The following is a 16,021-nucleotide window of genomic DNA, read 5'->3' as shown; positions in this document are numbered from 1 at the left end:
CCTACCAGCAAAACCAAACCTTCATTTTTCACCCTTTCACCTACCATCATTGTTAAAACTCTTGGGGCTCGTTTGGTACGAGGGATTAGGATAAATAATTTTAAGGTTATAATTTAGATGAATTTATTTCACGTTTAATTGAAATAAAATTATGATATAACTAATTTCAGAATTAATTATTACGAGATTGTAGTGTTATTTTATAACTGTGAAAGATTGAAATAACTAATTTTGAGATAACTAATATTGGAATAACTTGTTCCCAACCAAACGCCCCCTTAAAACAAAATCTTTAATTTTATACATCTTCCAAATAATTACACTGTCCATTTCCCTACCAAATAAAACGCAGATTCTTGAAAACTTCATCATATCTTCACCACCATTTTATATCTTAAGATTCACAGCACAAAATTCTTAGATTCTTGAACACAATTCTTCTAGATCATCTTTCTTCTTCAACCCATCACTGAAATTTCATTTAAAAAAATACAATCTTTCTTCTTAAACCCATTACTGAAATTTCATCAAAAAAAGGAACAATCTTTCTTTACTCTGTTATTTATTAGTTCATGAAGAAGCTGAAAAGCTTTTACAAACACCTGAAATACCCACCAATAAGTGAACGCAAATGGATCTTTCCACTTACAATCACCTCCCTTTTTATCCTCTTCATCTTCTTTCTCACAACCTTAATTTCACCAAATGTACTACCCCTTTTCAACCGGTACACAACAACAACCCCTTCTCATCACAACAACCTTAATTTCGTCGAATCAAAACTCCACTCTTTACCACGCGCTTCACCCCACGCGCCCCCGCGTTTCGCTTATCTAATCTCCGGCTCAGCTGGTGGTGGTGGCATGTTGAAGAGAACACTTCAAGCTTTATATCATCCTAATAATGAGTATGTTGTGCATCTTGATGCTGAGTCATCGAGCGAGGAGCGGGTTGATTTGCATGATTATGTTGTGGGTGACATGATGTTTAGGAGATTCAAGAATGTAAGGATGATTAGTAAAGCTAATCTTGTCACTTATAGGGGACCAACTATGGTTGCTAATACATTACATGCTGCTGCTATATTGTTGAAAGAAAGTGCTGAATGGGATTGGTTTATTAATCTTAGTGCTTCTGATTATCCACTTGTTACTCAAGATGGTAAGCCCCTTTATTATGCTTATTGAGTTTTGAGTTGTTGTTATTTTCGTTTCTGTTTTGATTACACTTCTTTCGTGCGGAAAGGCCGAAGTTAGGATTTCTAGAAGATGGGTGCACTATTAAAGAACATGCTTTCTCTTGAGCCGAGGGTCTTTCGCAAACAGCCTCCTTACCTTCTAAGGTAGGGGTAAGGTCGGCGTACCCCAGACCCCACCTTGTGGGATTACATTGAGTATGTTGTTGTTGTTGGGTGCACTATTAAAGAAAGGAGAAAAAGAATGTATCAAGTGGGAATTGAACCTCTTGGTAAATTACTTAGCTTTCAACCAAGTGCATCATTAAGCCTGCCTTTTGTAGCATGGGTTCCTGAAAGTAATACTAGATTTATTGTAAAAATTATACACATACTATATCGAGTTTATTCGGGTGACCATGGGTTCACGTGACCCTTGTTTAACACATAAATTCGCCACTGGCTCTATCAGAAACAGTCTCTCTACCCCCACAGAGGCGTATCTAGCATTAGGTAGGGGTTTAATTGAACCCATAACATTCGACGCGAAGCATAAATTTATTTGTAAAAATTACTAAAACAGTAATAAATAGTAGATATGAACACATAACCTCAAAAATAGAATGGGTTCAATGCTAAAAAACTTAAGATTGAACCCGTAGATTTTAAATCCTGGATCCACCTTTGACACCACAAAGGTAGGGTAAGTTCTACGTACATCCTACCTTCCCCGGACCCCACTTGTGGGATTACACTGTTCATGTTTTTGTTGTTGTTTTTGAGTTGGTTATCTGTTTATTTATGGATTAATGGGGTTTAATTTGAGTGTTGATTTCTTTTGTTTGGTTTAGATCTTATTCATGCATTTTCGCATTTACCGCGGGATCTTAACTTCATTGATCATACTAGTGATATTGGGTGGAAAGAGTAAGTAATTTTTTCCTTTTTCTTTTTCATGATATTGAATGGGAATATAAAGCATTGGGTGATGTTTACTTGTTTGGTTTTTGTTTCTGAAGGTTTCAAAGGGCAAAACCAATCATCATCGATCCGGGGTTGTACATGAATAAGAAATCTGATGTTTTCTGGATTACACAGAGAAGAAGTGTGCCAACAGCTTTCAAGCTTTTTACAGGTGATTTTGGCATCATTGCGATATGCCATTTGCTACAATGAATTGTCTTGAATTTTTTTCATCGCAGGTGCTTTAATGGGTAATGCTTGAAAAATTGACAGATCAAATTCGTTTAGTAGAAAAATATACAGCAGTTCCTCTGTATCTGTGTACCTCTGTTTGCCTTGGTGTGCCATCCGTGGTCTTACACCAGTAAACCCGAATTATGACTTGCTGGTAGAGATATAACTTTTACTATATTGATTTCTTCCTATCTGTCCTAGCCTTGGTGGACAAAGTTACCTGGTACCTGTTGCTGATGGAAGGTGGCAGGTATCTCGTGGAATTAGTCGAGGTGCGCGCAAGGCCGCAAGCTGGCCCGCACACCACGGTTATCAAAAAAATAAAAAAAATATAACTTACCATATAGTAAAAATCCATTGGATAGGGAATTCTTTTTTCTTACAATGGATAATGCTTGAGGATTTTACTTTTCATACTATAAACAAATTCAACAGATATGCCAGCCTAATGCAGTTAGAATTTCGCCTTTGACTTCTTCCTCTGACAAGATGCTGGACGAGCAAACTTTGTTCGTTATTCCATTAATAAAAAAGAAGAGTGATGCTTTTCTTAATCACAAACATACTCAGTTAAACCTTCAGAGGAGGTATAAGAAGAGTCCAACATGGAAGGTCAGAGGATGTCTCAACTATAACAAAGAAATCACAAGTATAAGGAGAATCTGATGCATGAATGAAAATTTTCAATTGATAATTTTGTTATAGGGAAGCATTGGTCTTGCTTTGATGACTTTCTTGGAAATATTTTTGAGCTCCATGTGAGTTTAGAGGTTATGGTGTTTGAGATTGATAAAAAAGGCCATGCCAGGCATGATGCTAATGGTTTGATATCCCTGTATTAAACACAAAAAAATTATGATACTTCAAGTGAAGGAAATGGTTCTTGATTTTCAACAGCAATCTCATTTGTCTTGGGATGGTTCTCAGTGTTTCCAACACCTGTGGACACAGGATTTGCAGACTATAGTAGAGAAGTATTGCCTACCTGAAGCGCCGGGGTCTTTTTCATGGAAGCTGTTTCAAGTGATAGATTAAAATTTACACAAGTTAGTTTTATTCTGCAGCACTAAATCATGCCTCTTGTTACAATTGTCACATTGGATTGAAGTAAGAGGATTGGCATGCTGTTTTGCTAACATAAATATAACATAGGAATAGCTCGTATACACACTTTTTTGACTAAGTAATTTTTTTTATTAATGTTGGGAACAATCCCATATACAAGTATTATACCAAAAAGTATAGAACCTACAAAAAAATATGATTCTCTACGAAAGACAACCAATTGTCTGTACAAATCGGAACCGCATGGATGCACTGTCATGACCCAAGTCCATGGTACGTATTGGCCGCTTTGGGTCTAGGCCCGCACGGATTTGTCTTTTTGGGCTACGCACATCGAGCCCCAATAGCGCATGTACCATGTGAACTTGAGTTATGCTTTATACAGCTCTTTACTTTCCTCTCCCATTCAAATGTGGGATTCGCCTAAGGTGTCATGTGCACCTCATCTTTAGAAGCTTGCCAGCCTAGTAGAAGCCTACCAGTCCTGCTTGACCTGCCCTCATCAGCCCGCCCTCCGTCATGGTTGTCACATGCACCAATAGATAACTCAGAATAAGAGGCTATTCATCAAATGTACAAAGTCATTCTCTGTTCCATATAAATTTCTTCATTTGCGCTATTTCCACATAACCACATGAGTGCCAATAGGGCAATACCCCACACACTGCTTCGTTACTTCCATTTTCCATAAGCCCTGCTGAACAGTGCCTCCTTCAGAGTGCCCGGCATTGTCCATCTTGTCCCAAGCCATCTCAAAATCTCTCACCACATGCACATAGCTAACTGGCAATGCAAAAGGAGGTTGTCCACATCTTTGCCCAAGTACTTGGATTTTTCTTGTGCTATTCTTCAGTTTGATGGACAGTTTCGACCAAGAAAAAGTATTCGTGGATATAAATGTTTGTGCTGACACATTCTATTAAGGAGCATATTTGGCATTGTTTGTTATAGTAATACTGACTTTGACAACATGATAAACGATTTATTTTCATCTGATTCTATTTTGGTGAATATATTCAGTGGTTAAAGATTATTATGGTATTCTAAAAGGAAAATCTTTGAAGGTTTGTTACCTTCTCTAAAAAAAAGAAAAAAGAGCTTTGAAGGTTCAGCTTTTTTACTTTCAACATAAACTTGTAGCAGCTCTGTATTTCTATTTAACATGTAGTTTGGACTTTGGAAGGAGCGTTCTTATTTATCTGTCATTTATTGTTTTACTTTTGTTAATGATTATTTTGAGGGAGCTGGAAAGGATAAGATGATGAACAAGAGTTAATTATGGAACTTCGCTAAAACTTTGGTCTTGCCTTTTTACAGGGTCTGCTTGGATGGCCCTTTCTCGACCCTTCATTGACTTCTGCATATGGGGATGGGACAACTTGCCTAGAACTGTACTTATGTACTATGCAAACTTCATCTCAACTCCAGAAGGCTATTTCCACACTGTCGTCTGTAATGCTCAGGAGTTCCGCAATACCACGGTAAATAGCGATCTGCACTTTATATCGTGGGATAACCCTCCAAAGCAGCATCCTCTTTACCTTACACTTGAGGACATGCAAAAGATGGTAGAAAGTAATGTCCCGTTTGCAAGAAAGTTCCATCTAGATGATCCCGTGCTTGACAAGATTGACAATGAACTCCTGTTTCGAGGTCAAGGCATGTTTGTCCCCGGTGGCTGGTGCACAGGGAGTCGAGAGAACGGGACAGATCCATGCTCTGTAGTGGGTAATATCACAGTCCTCAGACCTACTGCAGGGGCAAAGAGATTGGAAAATTTGATAGGCTCTCTCTTATCAAATGACAATTTTCGATCTAGACAGTGCATATAGTGAAAACAAGTTTTTGAAAGTAGATTTCTTTGTGATAGTCTTCACATAGAGGAAAGCTGGTGATGTTATGAGTTGATGGTTTTCTTTCATCAGAGTGAAGACAATGTATGATTTGCTTTGAGATTTGCAGTCACGAATTATACTGCAGGAAGAAGTGCAAATGTAGAGTATTGCTCCAGAAAAGCGAGGGAACGTGAATCCGGTCGTGGTTTCCTGCTCTACCAACGTTTCACTGTATTGCAAGGGATTCGCAATTCCCTTATGCTGAAGTTTTTTACTACTTACTGGGACGGAGAATTTTTGGAGTGTGAGCCCTCTTGGTAGGAAGTGTCTCAGGTTTGTTACCCCTTTAATGTGTAACCAATCTGGTGAGAGTTTCTTTTTGTTGTAAGCAATATTAAATAGGATCTACTTATGCAAATAAACGGATATTGGAATTCTTTCTTCTGTGTTTGTTTTACCTTTTTTTAAAAAAAAAAATCTTGTTTTGGAGGTCGAGCAGTTTGTTGGTGGTGAATTAATGGATCATAATCTGCACCTGCTGTTGTCTGATACTGTCGTTGAGAGATTTTCTCAGACCTTTTTAGTGCCTCCATGTGTGTATTTAGCAGCTTACACTGTCTATGTATAAAAGTTAGAACTCTTTCGACCCATACAATTTAGAGTATTTTTCTGCTTGAATAATTGTGAAAATTTCGAACGTAATCTCTAATTTTGCATCGCACACATTTGTGGTTGGACAGAATGGCTTGGTTGACCAAGAACCCAGCATTGTGTGATTAGAGTTTATTTAGCCTCTGAATGTCTACCATCTCAATTTTTGCTGAGATTTTACCCCTTTGGCGGCTAAATAGACCACAAGGTTCACAGAGTATATGTTTTTCCAGGATTAAGCACTAGACGTCCCTTTCGACAACATCGACCATATTTGGAGTCTTTGACACCTGCAAATAGGGGTGGGCGCAGTTTGGGCCAATCATAAATCCAAACCGAAATCTGAACTTTTAAAATATTTGGTTTGGATATTTGGATTATGGATTGGATTTCGGATTTTACTTTTATAATTTATGGATTTCGGATTGGATATGGATTTCGTACTACGGATTTTGGATATCCGAAAATCCGAAATTTTTATACCTTATATCTAACCCTACCTATATCATATGTGCCCTGTATTAATAAGTCCGGTTTCTAATCCAATAGATTAGTACCTAAGGCCCTACCCATTAAAATATTAAGTCCAATATATAAGGGAAAATTTCATAAATGACTACATTTTAAGGGTTAAAAATCTGGTATAACAACATTTTGCTTATTTATAGCTCATAGCTACTTTTTTGTTTGTTGTATTCATTTTTTTCGTTGTATTCAATTTTTGTTTTCGCTGTCATGACTAAAATAATTTTTTTCCCACTGTATTCATGAAATAATTATCTGTATTCATAAATTGGCTTATTTTATTCATGAATACAACAAGTAAAAAACTGAATACATATACACCAATAATTACACAAAAACATCATATTTTTCGATATGTATACAATAGATACAGGCGAAAAATACTGTATACAACATAGATACACCAAAAAATTAACAAATACAAGCGAAAAACATTGTATACACGATAAATATACAACAAATACAGCAAAAAATTAATGAATACACTGAATCGTATGCTAAAAAATTAATGAATACACTGAAAAAGAAACGTGATTTTTCAGATCCGGTACCGGAATTTGACCGGAAAATCCACCGTCGGCCAGACTCCGACAAAGCAACACTTGTCGACGGTGAAGATCTGATGTATATCCAGTCAGATCCGACAAATATTTGACCAGATCTGACCGTTAAAGTTCGCCGGAGAAGGATGCAAGGCCAATCGGTGAAGATCTGATTTATAACCGGTCAGATCCGGCCAAGATCTGACCGTCAAAGTTCGCCGGAGAAGAATGAGAGGCCAATCAGTGAAGATCTAATGTATATCCGGTCAGATCCGGCCAAGATCTGACCGGAACTGACCGTAAAAGTTTGCCGGAGAAAGGTTGTGGTGGCCGGCGGCAGAGCAAGGGTGGGGGAGAGGGGAGAGAGAGAGATGGGAGGATTGGGTTGGAAGTAAATAATGTGATGATGGGGTATTTTACTTTGTATATATATATATAGCTATAAGTTGTATCTAACATATAATTATTAGCTATGGAATGTAATTTGTTATATCCCGTATTTTTATACATTGGGATATTTTAAGCTAAACGCGACAAGTTAAGATAAGACTATTTTAAGGCGCGAGGTAGAGACTTTTAACTCCCGATTTGGTTTCAATGCACAAGTTGCCCATAACTTTTATTGGTATAGAAATATTGTTGGACGTTAGCGGTAAATTAACTATGATTAGATTATTAAGTGGGATTAAATTTAATCACTTCATTAATTAATTAAGCTTAAGGGACCGTGTGGGCCCCACCCGAATATAAAAAAAAATATTAATGAAAGAATCAAAATCTGAAAAGTTATCAAAACAAGTGCAATGTTGAATCATCAAGTGGGGGAGTACGTGTTACATGATGGGAAACCATATATAAAATAAGGCATAGTGCAAATGACACTTTCCAATTCCATTTGTTGAAAATCAGCTTTCAAGAACAAGAAAAAAAAAACATCTATGGTTGTTCGGCCAGCTTGGTTCTTGAAGGAGAAAAACTGATTTTATGCTTAATAAAAAGTTCTAAAGTGAAGCTAAACAATAATGTGTAGTAGTTGGTGGAGAAGCAAGGACTAAACAAACCAAAAGAAAGGAGTTGCAAGGAGAGGGTCACGGCCAGATTGCTTGGCTGAACAGTGGAGCAAATTGTGTTGAAGTTCCAGGTGTAATTAGTGTCTCAAAGTGTTGTGGATATTCAAGTGATTAGCAAGGTTAAGAAACCAACTTGCTAAGGTAAGAATTGGTCACTTCTTTTACGTTTTAGAATGAGTTTGGAGGCATTATGAACATGTATAGATGATGAATTGAATGTATACAATTTTGCATGTTGGTATTGGAGTGTTGTTGTTAAAATTTAAAGTGGGCCGTGTATGATAGGATTATGTGAAACAATGTTTAAGTTTCTTGTACATGTATTAAGAATGGTTTGAATATGGTAGTGTGTATGAAAGGAATGAAAATTATGGAATTTTGTATGTGGTTGTGTTGAAGCCGGGTAGGAGCTGATTTAGGAAGTTAATGGACTGTTTTGTGTGATGCTTTAGTTGTTGATTGTTATGGACGTTGTGGTGTATTGTTGGCATTGTAAATATGTGAGTTAAGATGTAAAAGAAATGATATATGTGGAAGTAGGAAAAACAGTCCAACCATGGACTGTTTTATTTAAAAGGATGGGCTAATTTATTTTGAATGTTGATTGTTGTTGTCATGGGTTCTAAAATAAGAATGAAGACATTGATGGTTAAAAATTGGAGTTGAAGTCGTTATGGGCTGTTGTAGGGGTTAGTATGTTGTTAATATAGTTTCTTGCGGTTATATAAACAATGTTGCTAAACGTGTTGTTGTCGTTGCGGTTGAAGTTGGAAAATTGCAAATTGTGGTTGTTGCGGGCTGTTGTATAAACTAATAAAACGATAATATAGCTCCTTGCAATTGTGTAAGTGACGTTGTTAACGTGTGATTGTTGATAGGATTTGTGAATTGGAAGAAAGTATATGTTGTTGTTCTTGTCAAGTGTGAAGATTGCGGGTTGTTTGGTATGGAGCGGGTTGTTTTGAATAATGTACGGGCTGTCCGAAGTTCTCTTGTGTCATGTTTAAATAGTCTTGGGTTGACACTTGAATGCATGACTAAAATATTGGCTTAATGGTAGTAGTTGGTTTGAATACGAACGAAACGCCGTCAAATTGTTTAAAAAGGGATTATTAACGTTAAAATACGTATTGAATTCCCTTGTAGCCTAACCGTAGCTCTTGATATCTTAATATAGGATAAGGTACTATTGGGCAGCGTGTACGAGTTATAATATGACTAAACGCTAAAGGTATGTAAATCCTATCCCTTCTTTCTTTTGGCATGTCCTAGATGTAAGTAAGACATGATATGAGCCTCAGGGAAATTCTACTCTCTAATTCCAAGCATGACTCATGATTTTTATTTGTTCTTGATGCTTGAACCTTTAGGATAGTCGAGCTATTGTTTCGAGTCTATTATATGATCGACTAATAAATTATGTATAAAAATTCCTACTCTTAAAGAATTGCATAATTAGAAGTATACTTGACTTTCATAAGCTATATCATGTTAAATTGATACATGTATATGAATCCTGAAACGTTCCTTGATATAGTTTGTAATGACATTTAGGAAGAACTTAACATGATTATCATCCTGACACTTGAGAGCTGATTAGTTTACTTATCTATTGAGTCTCAAAAGATGATTTGTATGTATGTGGTTGCTTATTACTCTGCTCGTGCTTACCGTTACACCTTTCACTGAGTCCCGGGCCAGGACATGTTTTCGTGCGCATATTCACTGCATTACTCACCGAGTCCCTCACTAGAGGGCCGGGACACGTTATATATATATATATATATATATGATGATGATATGATGACATGATGATATGGGGATGGTGGCCAGGATGGCATATGATCATTATTCACCGAGTCCCTCGCTAGAGGGCCGGGACACGTTATACATGTTATATACAGAATGATTATTTAACTATGACTATTAAACTCTATAATGACATGGATATGATGTTGACACTTATGATTTATGTTCAAAGGTAAGTCCTATGGTTTTCTGGTTGTTACACTGGGTCCTACACTCTTTGTCTCAGTATAATCCTACTTACTATATTTCATGCTTTACATGCTCAGTACATACTCCGTACTGACCCCCCTTTCTTCGGGGGGCTGCGTTTCATGCCCGCAGGTACAGACGCTCGTTTCGGAGATCCGCCAGCCTAGGATATCTATTCAGCTACTTTGATGTGCTCCTTTGTTCCGGAGCCTAGCTTGTGGTATAGATCCCTTTTGTTATGTATGTATGTGGTTGTTCAGGGTACGGCGGGGCCCTGTCCCGTCATATGATACTGTCGTTACTCTTAGAGGTCTGTGGACATATGTGTGGGTCTGTATATAGTTGCTACTTAGTTGTGTAGACATGACTTATGTTTTGGGGCGTACCCATTCGTAGTGGCAGCCTTGTCGGCTTGCGTATATATATGTTTTGGGTTGTTGTGTATAGTGGCAGCCTTGTCGGCTTGCGTAGATATATATGTATGTGTTTTGGAAGCCGTGTGTTATGGTAGCCTTGTTGGCTCGTGTATGGCTGGGGCATTCCCCCTATATTGTGATGGCCTTGCCGGCTTTGTGCGATATTATCGGTTGAAAGTTGTAACTCCTCAGGAGACAGGTTGCTATGATATATATATATATATATGACAGTCTTAGGACGCCGTCCTTCCTTTATGTATACATAAGTTCTTTATTATGCTAATTGTGAACGATGATAGCAACAGGTGTATACGAGTGTCCAGCTCGAGCACTAGTCACGGCCTACGGGGCTGGGTCGTGACAAAAGTGGTATCAGAGCCAGGTTCATCCTCGGAGTGTCTACATACCGTGTCTAGTAGAGTCTTTTTTATCGATGTGTTGTGCACCACATCCATAAACAGGAAGCTACAGGACATTTAGGATGTCATCTTTCCTTCTTATTCTAGATCGTGCGATAGAGCTGTATTATCAAGATAATTCCTCCCTAACGGATTGTTATGTTTACAGTGATGCCTCCAAAGAAGGCGACAGCCGCCCAGAAGGAAAGGCCATAGCTGGAGAGACCAGTCAGACCCGGAGGATTACTAGGGCTTATGCCCAATCTGCGCCTGAGATTAGACTCCAGTCAGCGAGCTCCGCTACCCCACCATTATCATATGAGCCTAGGGCAGCAGCAGCTGCAGATCAGGGGACGGCTCCACCGCCAGCTTCTGAGGTTCCAGCACCCGAGCCTCCAGCTCCCCAGCCAGGGGCAGAGGACAGGGCTATGAGAGACGCAGTCCAGTTATTGACCAGGTTAGTGTCGGGGCAGGCCCGCAGACACGGATTTGGAGGTGATTATGTGGACAGACATGATAGTTTGAGGGTCTGTGATTTCTTGACTTGTAACCCCCCAGAGTTCTATAGGTCAAAGCCAGCAGAGGATCCACAGGATTTTATTCGACAGATGCTGCGTATGCTGTGGATAATTAAAGCTTCTGAGACTGAGTCGGTTGAATTGGCTTCATATCGGTTGCGTGATGTAGCGGTTAATTGGTATGAGTCCTGGGAGTTGTCTAGGGGTGAGGATGCCCCTCCAGCAGTGTGGGACAAGTTCGTGGAGGCCTTTTTGGGCCATTTTCTGCCTCCGGAGATGAGGCGGGCCAGAGTGGATAGATTTTTACACCTGAGACAGGATGGCAGAAGTGTTCGAGATTATAGTCTCGAATTTGATTCGCTGGCTAGGTACGCGCCCACTATTGTAGCTGACATGGCTGATAGGGTGCATCGTTACGTGATGGGGCTGGATCATTACTTGATTGATAGCTGTATGGCAATGGCTTCTCAGCCCGGTATGGATATCGCTCGAGTGCAGGCATATGCACAGGGGGTTGAGGACTGACATAGAGAGCGTCGATCTGATAGAGAGCAGGGCAGGGGTCAGCATAAGAGAGTTAGATCAGCTGGGTATTCTTCGGGTGAGTTTCGAGGCGGGCAGCCCCAACAGCAGCATAGTAGATATTCTTCTCAGCCGGCACGGAGTGCACCTTCACGATTCACTGGTAGGAGGTTTGGTAGTACGGGGTATTCAGGAGCTGGTCAAAGCTCCATGACTTCAGGTTTCCAGATGCACAGGGATTCAGGTCAGACGAGGCCATCCATACCTCAGTGCTCTCGATGTGGCAGGCGCCATCTAGGGGAATGCCGTCTCATTACTGGTGCTTGTTTTTCTTGCGGCCGTCAAGGCCATACTATGAGGGAGTGTCGATTTGGGGGTGGTTCAGGTGGTGCAGCTCAGCCTACTGGATCAGTTGCTGGTTCATCTTCTTCGGTGGCTATGCGCCCTATGGGGCGAGGTATTCCGACATCAGCAGGCCGTGGCAGAGGCCGTGGCGGAGTTTCCGGTTCTAGCGGTCCTTCGAACCGCATATATGCTTTAGCCAGCAGACAGGATAAAGAGGCGTCGCCAAATGTGGTTACAGGTATATTATCGATTTTCTCCCGAGATGTATATGCATTGATAGACCAGGCTCCACATTATCATATATTTCTCCTTTGTTGCTAGTAAAATTGGGATAAAATCTGAATTTATAGAACCATTCGAGGTAGCTACACCAGTAGGGGATTCTGTTATAGCAAAACAAGTGTATAAAAATTGTTCGGTGGTCATATATAATCGTTGTACCAAGGCAGATTTGATAGAGCTAGATATGGTTGAGTTCGATGCTATTATGGGGATGGATTGGTTAGCTTCCTGTTATGCTAACGTTGATTGCAGAGACAAGGTAGTTCGGTTTCAGTTCCCAGGGGAGCCAATTATAGAATGGAAGGGGAATACAGCATCGCCGAGGGGTAAGTTTATTTCATACCTCAAGGCAAAGAAGATGGTTAGAAAGGGCTATATTTATCATCTGGTTCGTGTGCATGACTTGAAAGCAGAAGCACCGACTCTTCAGTCAGTCCCAGTGGTTAATGAATTTCCAGATGTATTTCCAGATGAACTTCCAGGCCTTCCTCATGAGCGTGAGATAGAGTTCACTATAGACGTATTGCCAGACACTCAGCCCATATCTATTCCTCCTTACAGAATGGCACCTGCAGAATTGAAAGAGTTGAAGGAGCAACTGAAAGATTTATTAGAGAAGGGCTTCATTAGGCCCAGCACATCACCTTGGGGAGCGCCGGTATTATTTGTGAGAAAGAAAGATGGGTCGCTGCGGATGTGTATTGATTATAGGCAGCTGAATAAAGTAACAATAAAGAACAGGTATCCTCTCCCCAGGATTGACGATTTATTTGACCAGTTGCAGGGTGCTAAATGTTTCTCGAAGATAGACCTGCGGTCAGGTTATCATCAGGTGCGGGTAAGAGAGGTGGATATTCCAAAGACTGCATTCAGGACCCGCTACGAGCACTATGAGTTTAGGGTGATGTCTTTTGGGCTGACTAATGCTCCAGCAGTGTTCATGGATCTAATGAACCGAGTATTCAAGTCATTTCTTGATCTGTTTGTGATTGTATTTATTGATGATATTCTGGTCTATTCGCGATCAGAGGGGGAACATGCAGACCATTTGAGGACGGTACTTAGGGTACTTCAGCACCATAAATTATATGCTAAGTTTTCTAAATGTGAATTCTGGTTGACTTCAGTAGCATTTCTGGGGCATATTGTTAGAGCTGATGGTATTCGGGTAGACTCACAGAAGATTGAGGCCGTAAAGACTTGGCCTAGACCTACGACACCTACTGAAGTGCGTAGTTTTCTGGGGCTAGTAGGATATTACAGGAGATTCTTAGAAAAGTTTGCTTCAATTTCAGCGCCTTTAACAAGGCTAACACAGAAGGCAGCTAAATTCCAGTGGACTGATGCTTGTGAACGAAGCTTCCAGTTGCTGAAAGAGAAGTTAACTACAACTCCAGTTCTAACTCTTCCTGAGGGGCTAGATGGTTATGTTATTTATTGTGATGCTTCCGGTGTTGGGTTAGGTTGCGTATTGATGCAGCATGGCAGAGTTGTAGCCTATGCCTCCCGACAACTCAGGAAGCACGAAAGAAATTATCCTACTCACGATCTGGAGTTGGCAGCGGTGATTCATGCTTTGAAGATATGGAGACATTATCTATATGGCGTACATGTTGATATTTATACAGATCATAAGAGTCTTCAGTATATCTTTAAGCAAAGGGAGCTGAATCTGCGGCAAAGGAGATGGCTAGAGTTGCTGAAAGACTATGATGTTGATATTCTATATCACCCAGGAAAGGCCAATGTTGTAGCAGACGCACTCAGCCGTAAATCTATGGGTAGTTTGGCAGATGTGCCACCAGGGCAGAAAGAGATAGTCCACGAGATTTGTCAGCTAGCTAGTTTGGGAGTTCGTTTGGCTGATTCTGGTAACGGTAGCATTTTTGTGCGAGGTGTTGCTGAGTCCTCTATTATAGAGGAGGTGAAGAGACGTCAGTATGAGGATCCTATTCTTGTACATTACAGAGATACAACACTTCAGAAGGACGAGACCCCATTCAAGATTTCATCTGACGCGGTACTACGATACAGAGGCAGATTATGTGTACCTGAGGTTGCAGGATTATGGCAACAGGTTATGGGGGAGGCACACTATGCTCGTTATTCTGTTCATCCAGGATCAACAAAGATGTATCATGAACTTAGATGTTTGTACTGGTGGGATGGTATGAAGAAGGACATAGCAGAGTTTGTTGCCCAGTGTCCGAATTGTCAGCAGGTTATGATCGAGCATCAGAAGCCTTGGGGACTATTGTAGGAGATGGAGATTCCGACTTGGAAATGGGAGGTAATCAATATGGACTTCGTCACAGGTCTACCTCGTACTCCACGGAAATATGATTCTGTCTGGGTCATCGTTGATAGATTGACGAAATCAGCCCACTTCCTTCCAGTCGGGACTACATATTCAGCTGAGGATTATGCCAGGTTGTATCTTAAGGAGATAGTGAGACTTCATGGATTTCCCACAGCTATCATCTCTGATAGAGGAGCCCAGTTTACAGCTAACTTCTGGAGATCCTTCCAGGAGGGACTGGGGACACAGGTGAGTCTCAACACAGTATTTCATCCTCAGACTGACGGACAGGCCGAGCGAACCATCCAGACATTACAAGATATGTTACGGGCCTGTGTTATTGATTTCAGAGGTAGCTGGGATGATCACTTGCCGCTTATTGAGTTTGCTTATAATAACAGCTACCATTCTAGCATCCAGATGGCACCGTACGAGGCTTTATATGGCAGGAAGTGCAGATCCCCTATAGGCTGGTTTGATGTAGGTGAGACTAAGTTGATAGGCCCAGATATGATTCAGCAGGCTGTTGATAAGGTAAAGCTTATTCAGGAGAGATTGCTGGCAGCCCAGAGTCGACAGAAATCATATGCAGATAATCGACATCGACACTTGAAATTTCAGGTTGGTGACTGGGTATTCTTGAAGGTGTCACCCATGAAGGGTGTTATGAGATTCGGCAGGAAAGGGAAGTTGAGTCCGAGATACATTGGGCCTTATCAAATTATCCGTAAGGTAGGCCAAGTTGCCTACGAGTTGGACCTACCAGCCGATTTGGAAGCAGTACATCCGGTCTTCCATGTGTCAATGATTCGCAAGTATATAGGCGATCCTTCTAGGGTATTCCCTGCAGATGATATCCAGATAACAGAGGAGTTATCCTACGAAGAGCAGCCTATAGCTATACTTGACCGACAGATTAGGAGGTTGCGAACCAAAGACGTAGCTTCTGTTAAAGTATTGTGGCGAAACAATAACAGGGAGGAGATGACTTGGGAAGCTGAAGAAGAGATGAAAAAGAAATATCCTCACTTGTTTATGACGCTAACAGGTAATCTAAACTCCTTGCTTAGTTGTGTTAATTGTCTGACCAATCTATATGTTGCCGATAATGAGAACCCTTCCCAAAACTCTTATAGAGCCCGATGGGATAAATTTAACATTCGAAGACGAATGTTCTAAGGGGG

At 40.4% G+C, this 16,021-nt stretch overlaps 1 protein-coding gene across 1 annotated transcript; it reads left to right on the top strand.

Annotated features, from left to right (window-relative positions):
* Positions 1-319: 319 nt before the first annotated feature.
* LOC132617086 (beta-glucuronosyltransferase GlcAT14A-like) lies at positions 320-5,805 on the top strand. Its single transcript, XM_060331976.1, has 4 exons — positions 320-1,161; positions 2,026-2,101; positions 2,194-2,309; positions 4,754-5,805. Exons 1-4 carry the CDS (start codon positions 573-575, stop codon positions 5,266-5,268), a joined length of 1,296 nt encoding a protein of 431 aa, XP_060187959.1. The 5' UTR covers positions 320-572; the 3' UTR covers positions 5,269-5,805.
* The last annotated feature ends 10,216 nt before the right edge of the window (positions 5,806-16,021 follow it).

The sequence above is a fragment of the Lycium barbarum genome, chromosome 11 (assembly GCF_019175385.1).
Source record: "Lycium barbarum isolate Lr01 chromosome 11, ASM1917538v2, whole genome shotgun sequence".
Lineage (NCBI taxonomy): Eukaryota > Viridiplantae > Streptophyta > Magnoliopsida > Solanales > Solanaceae > Lycium > Lycium barbarum.
This window is presented reverse-complemented; position numbering and strand designations above follow the sequence as displayed.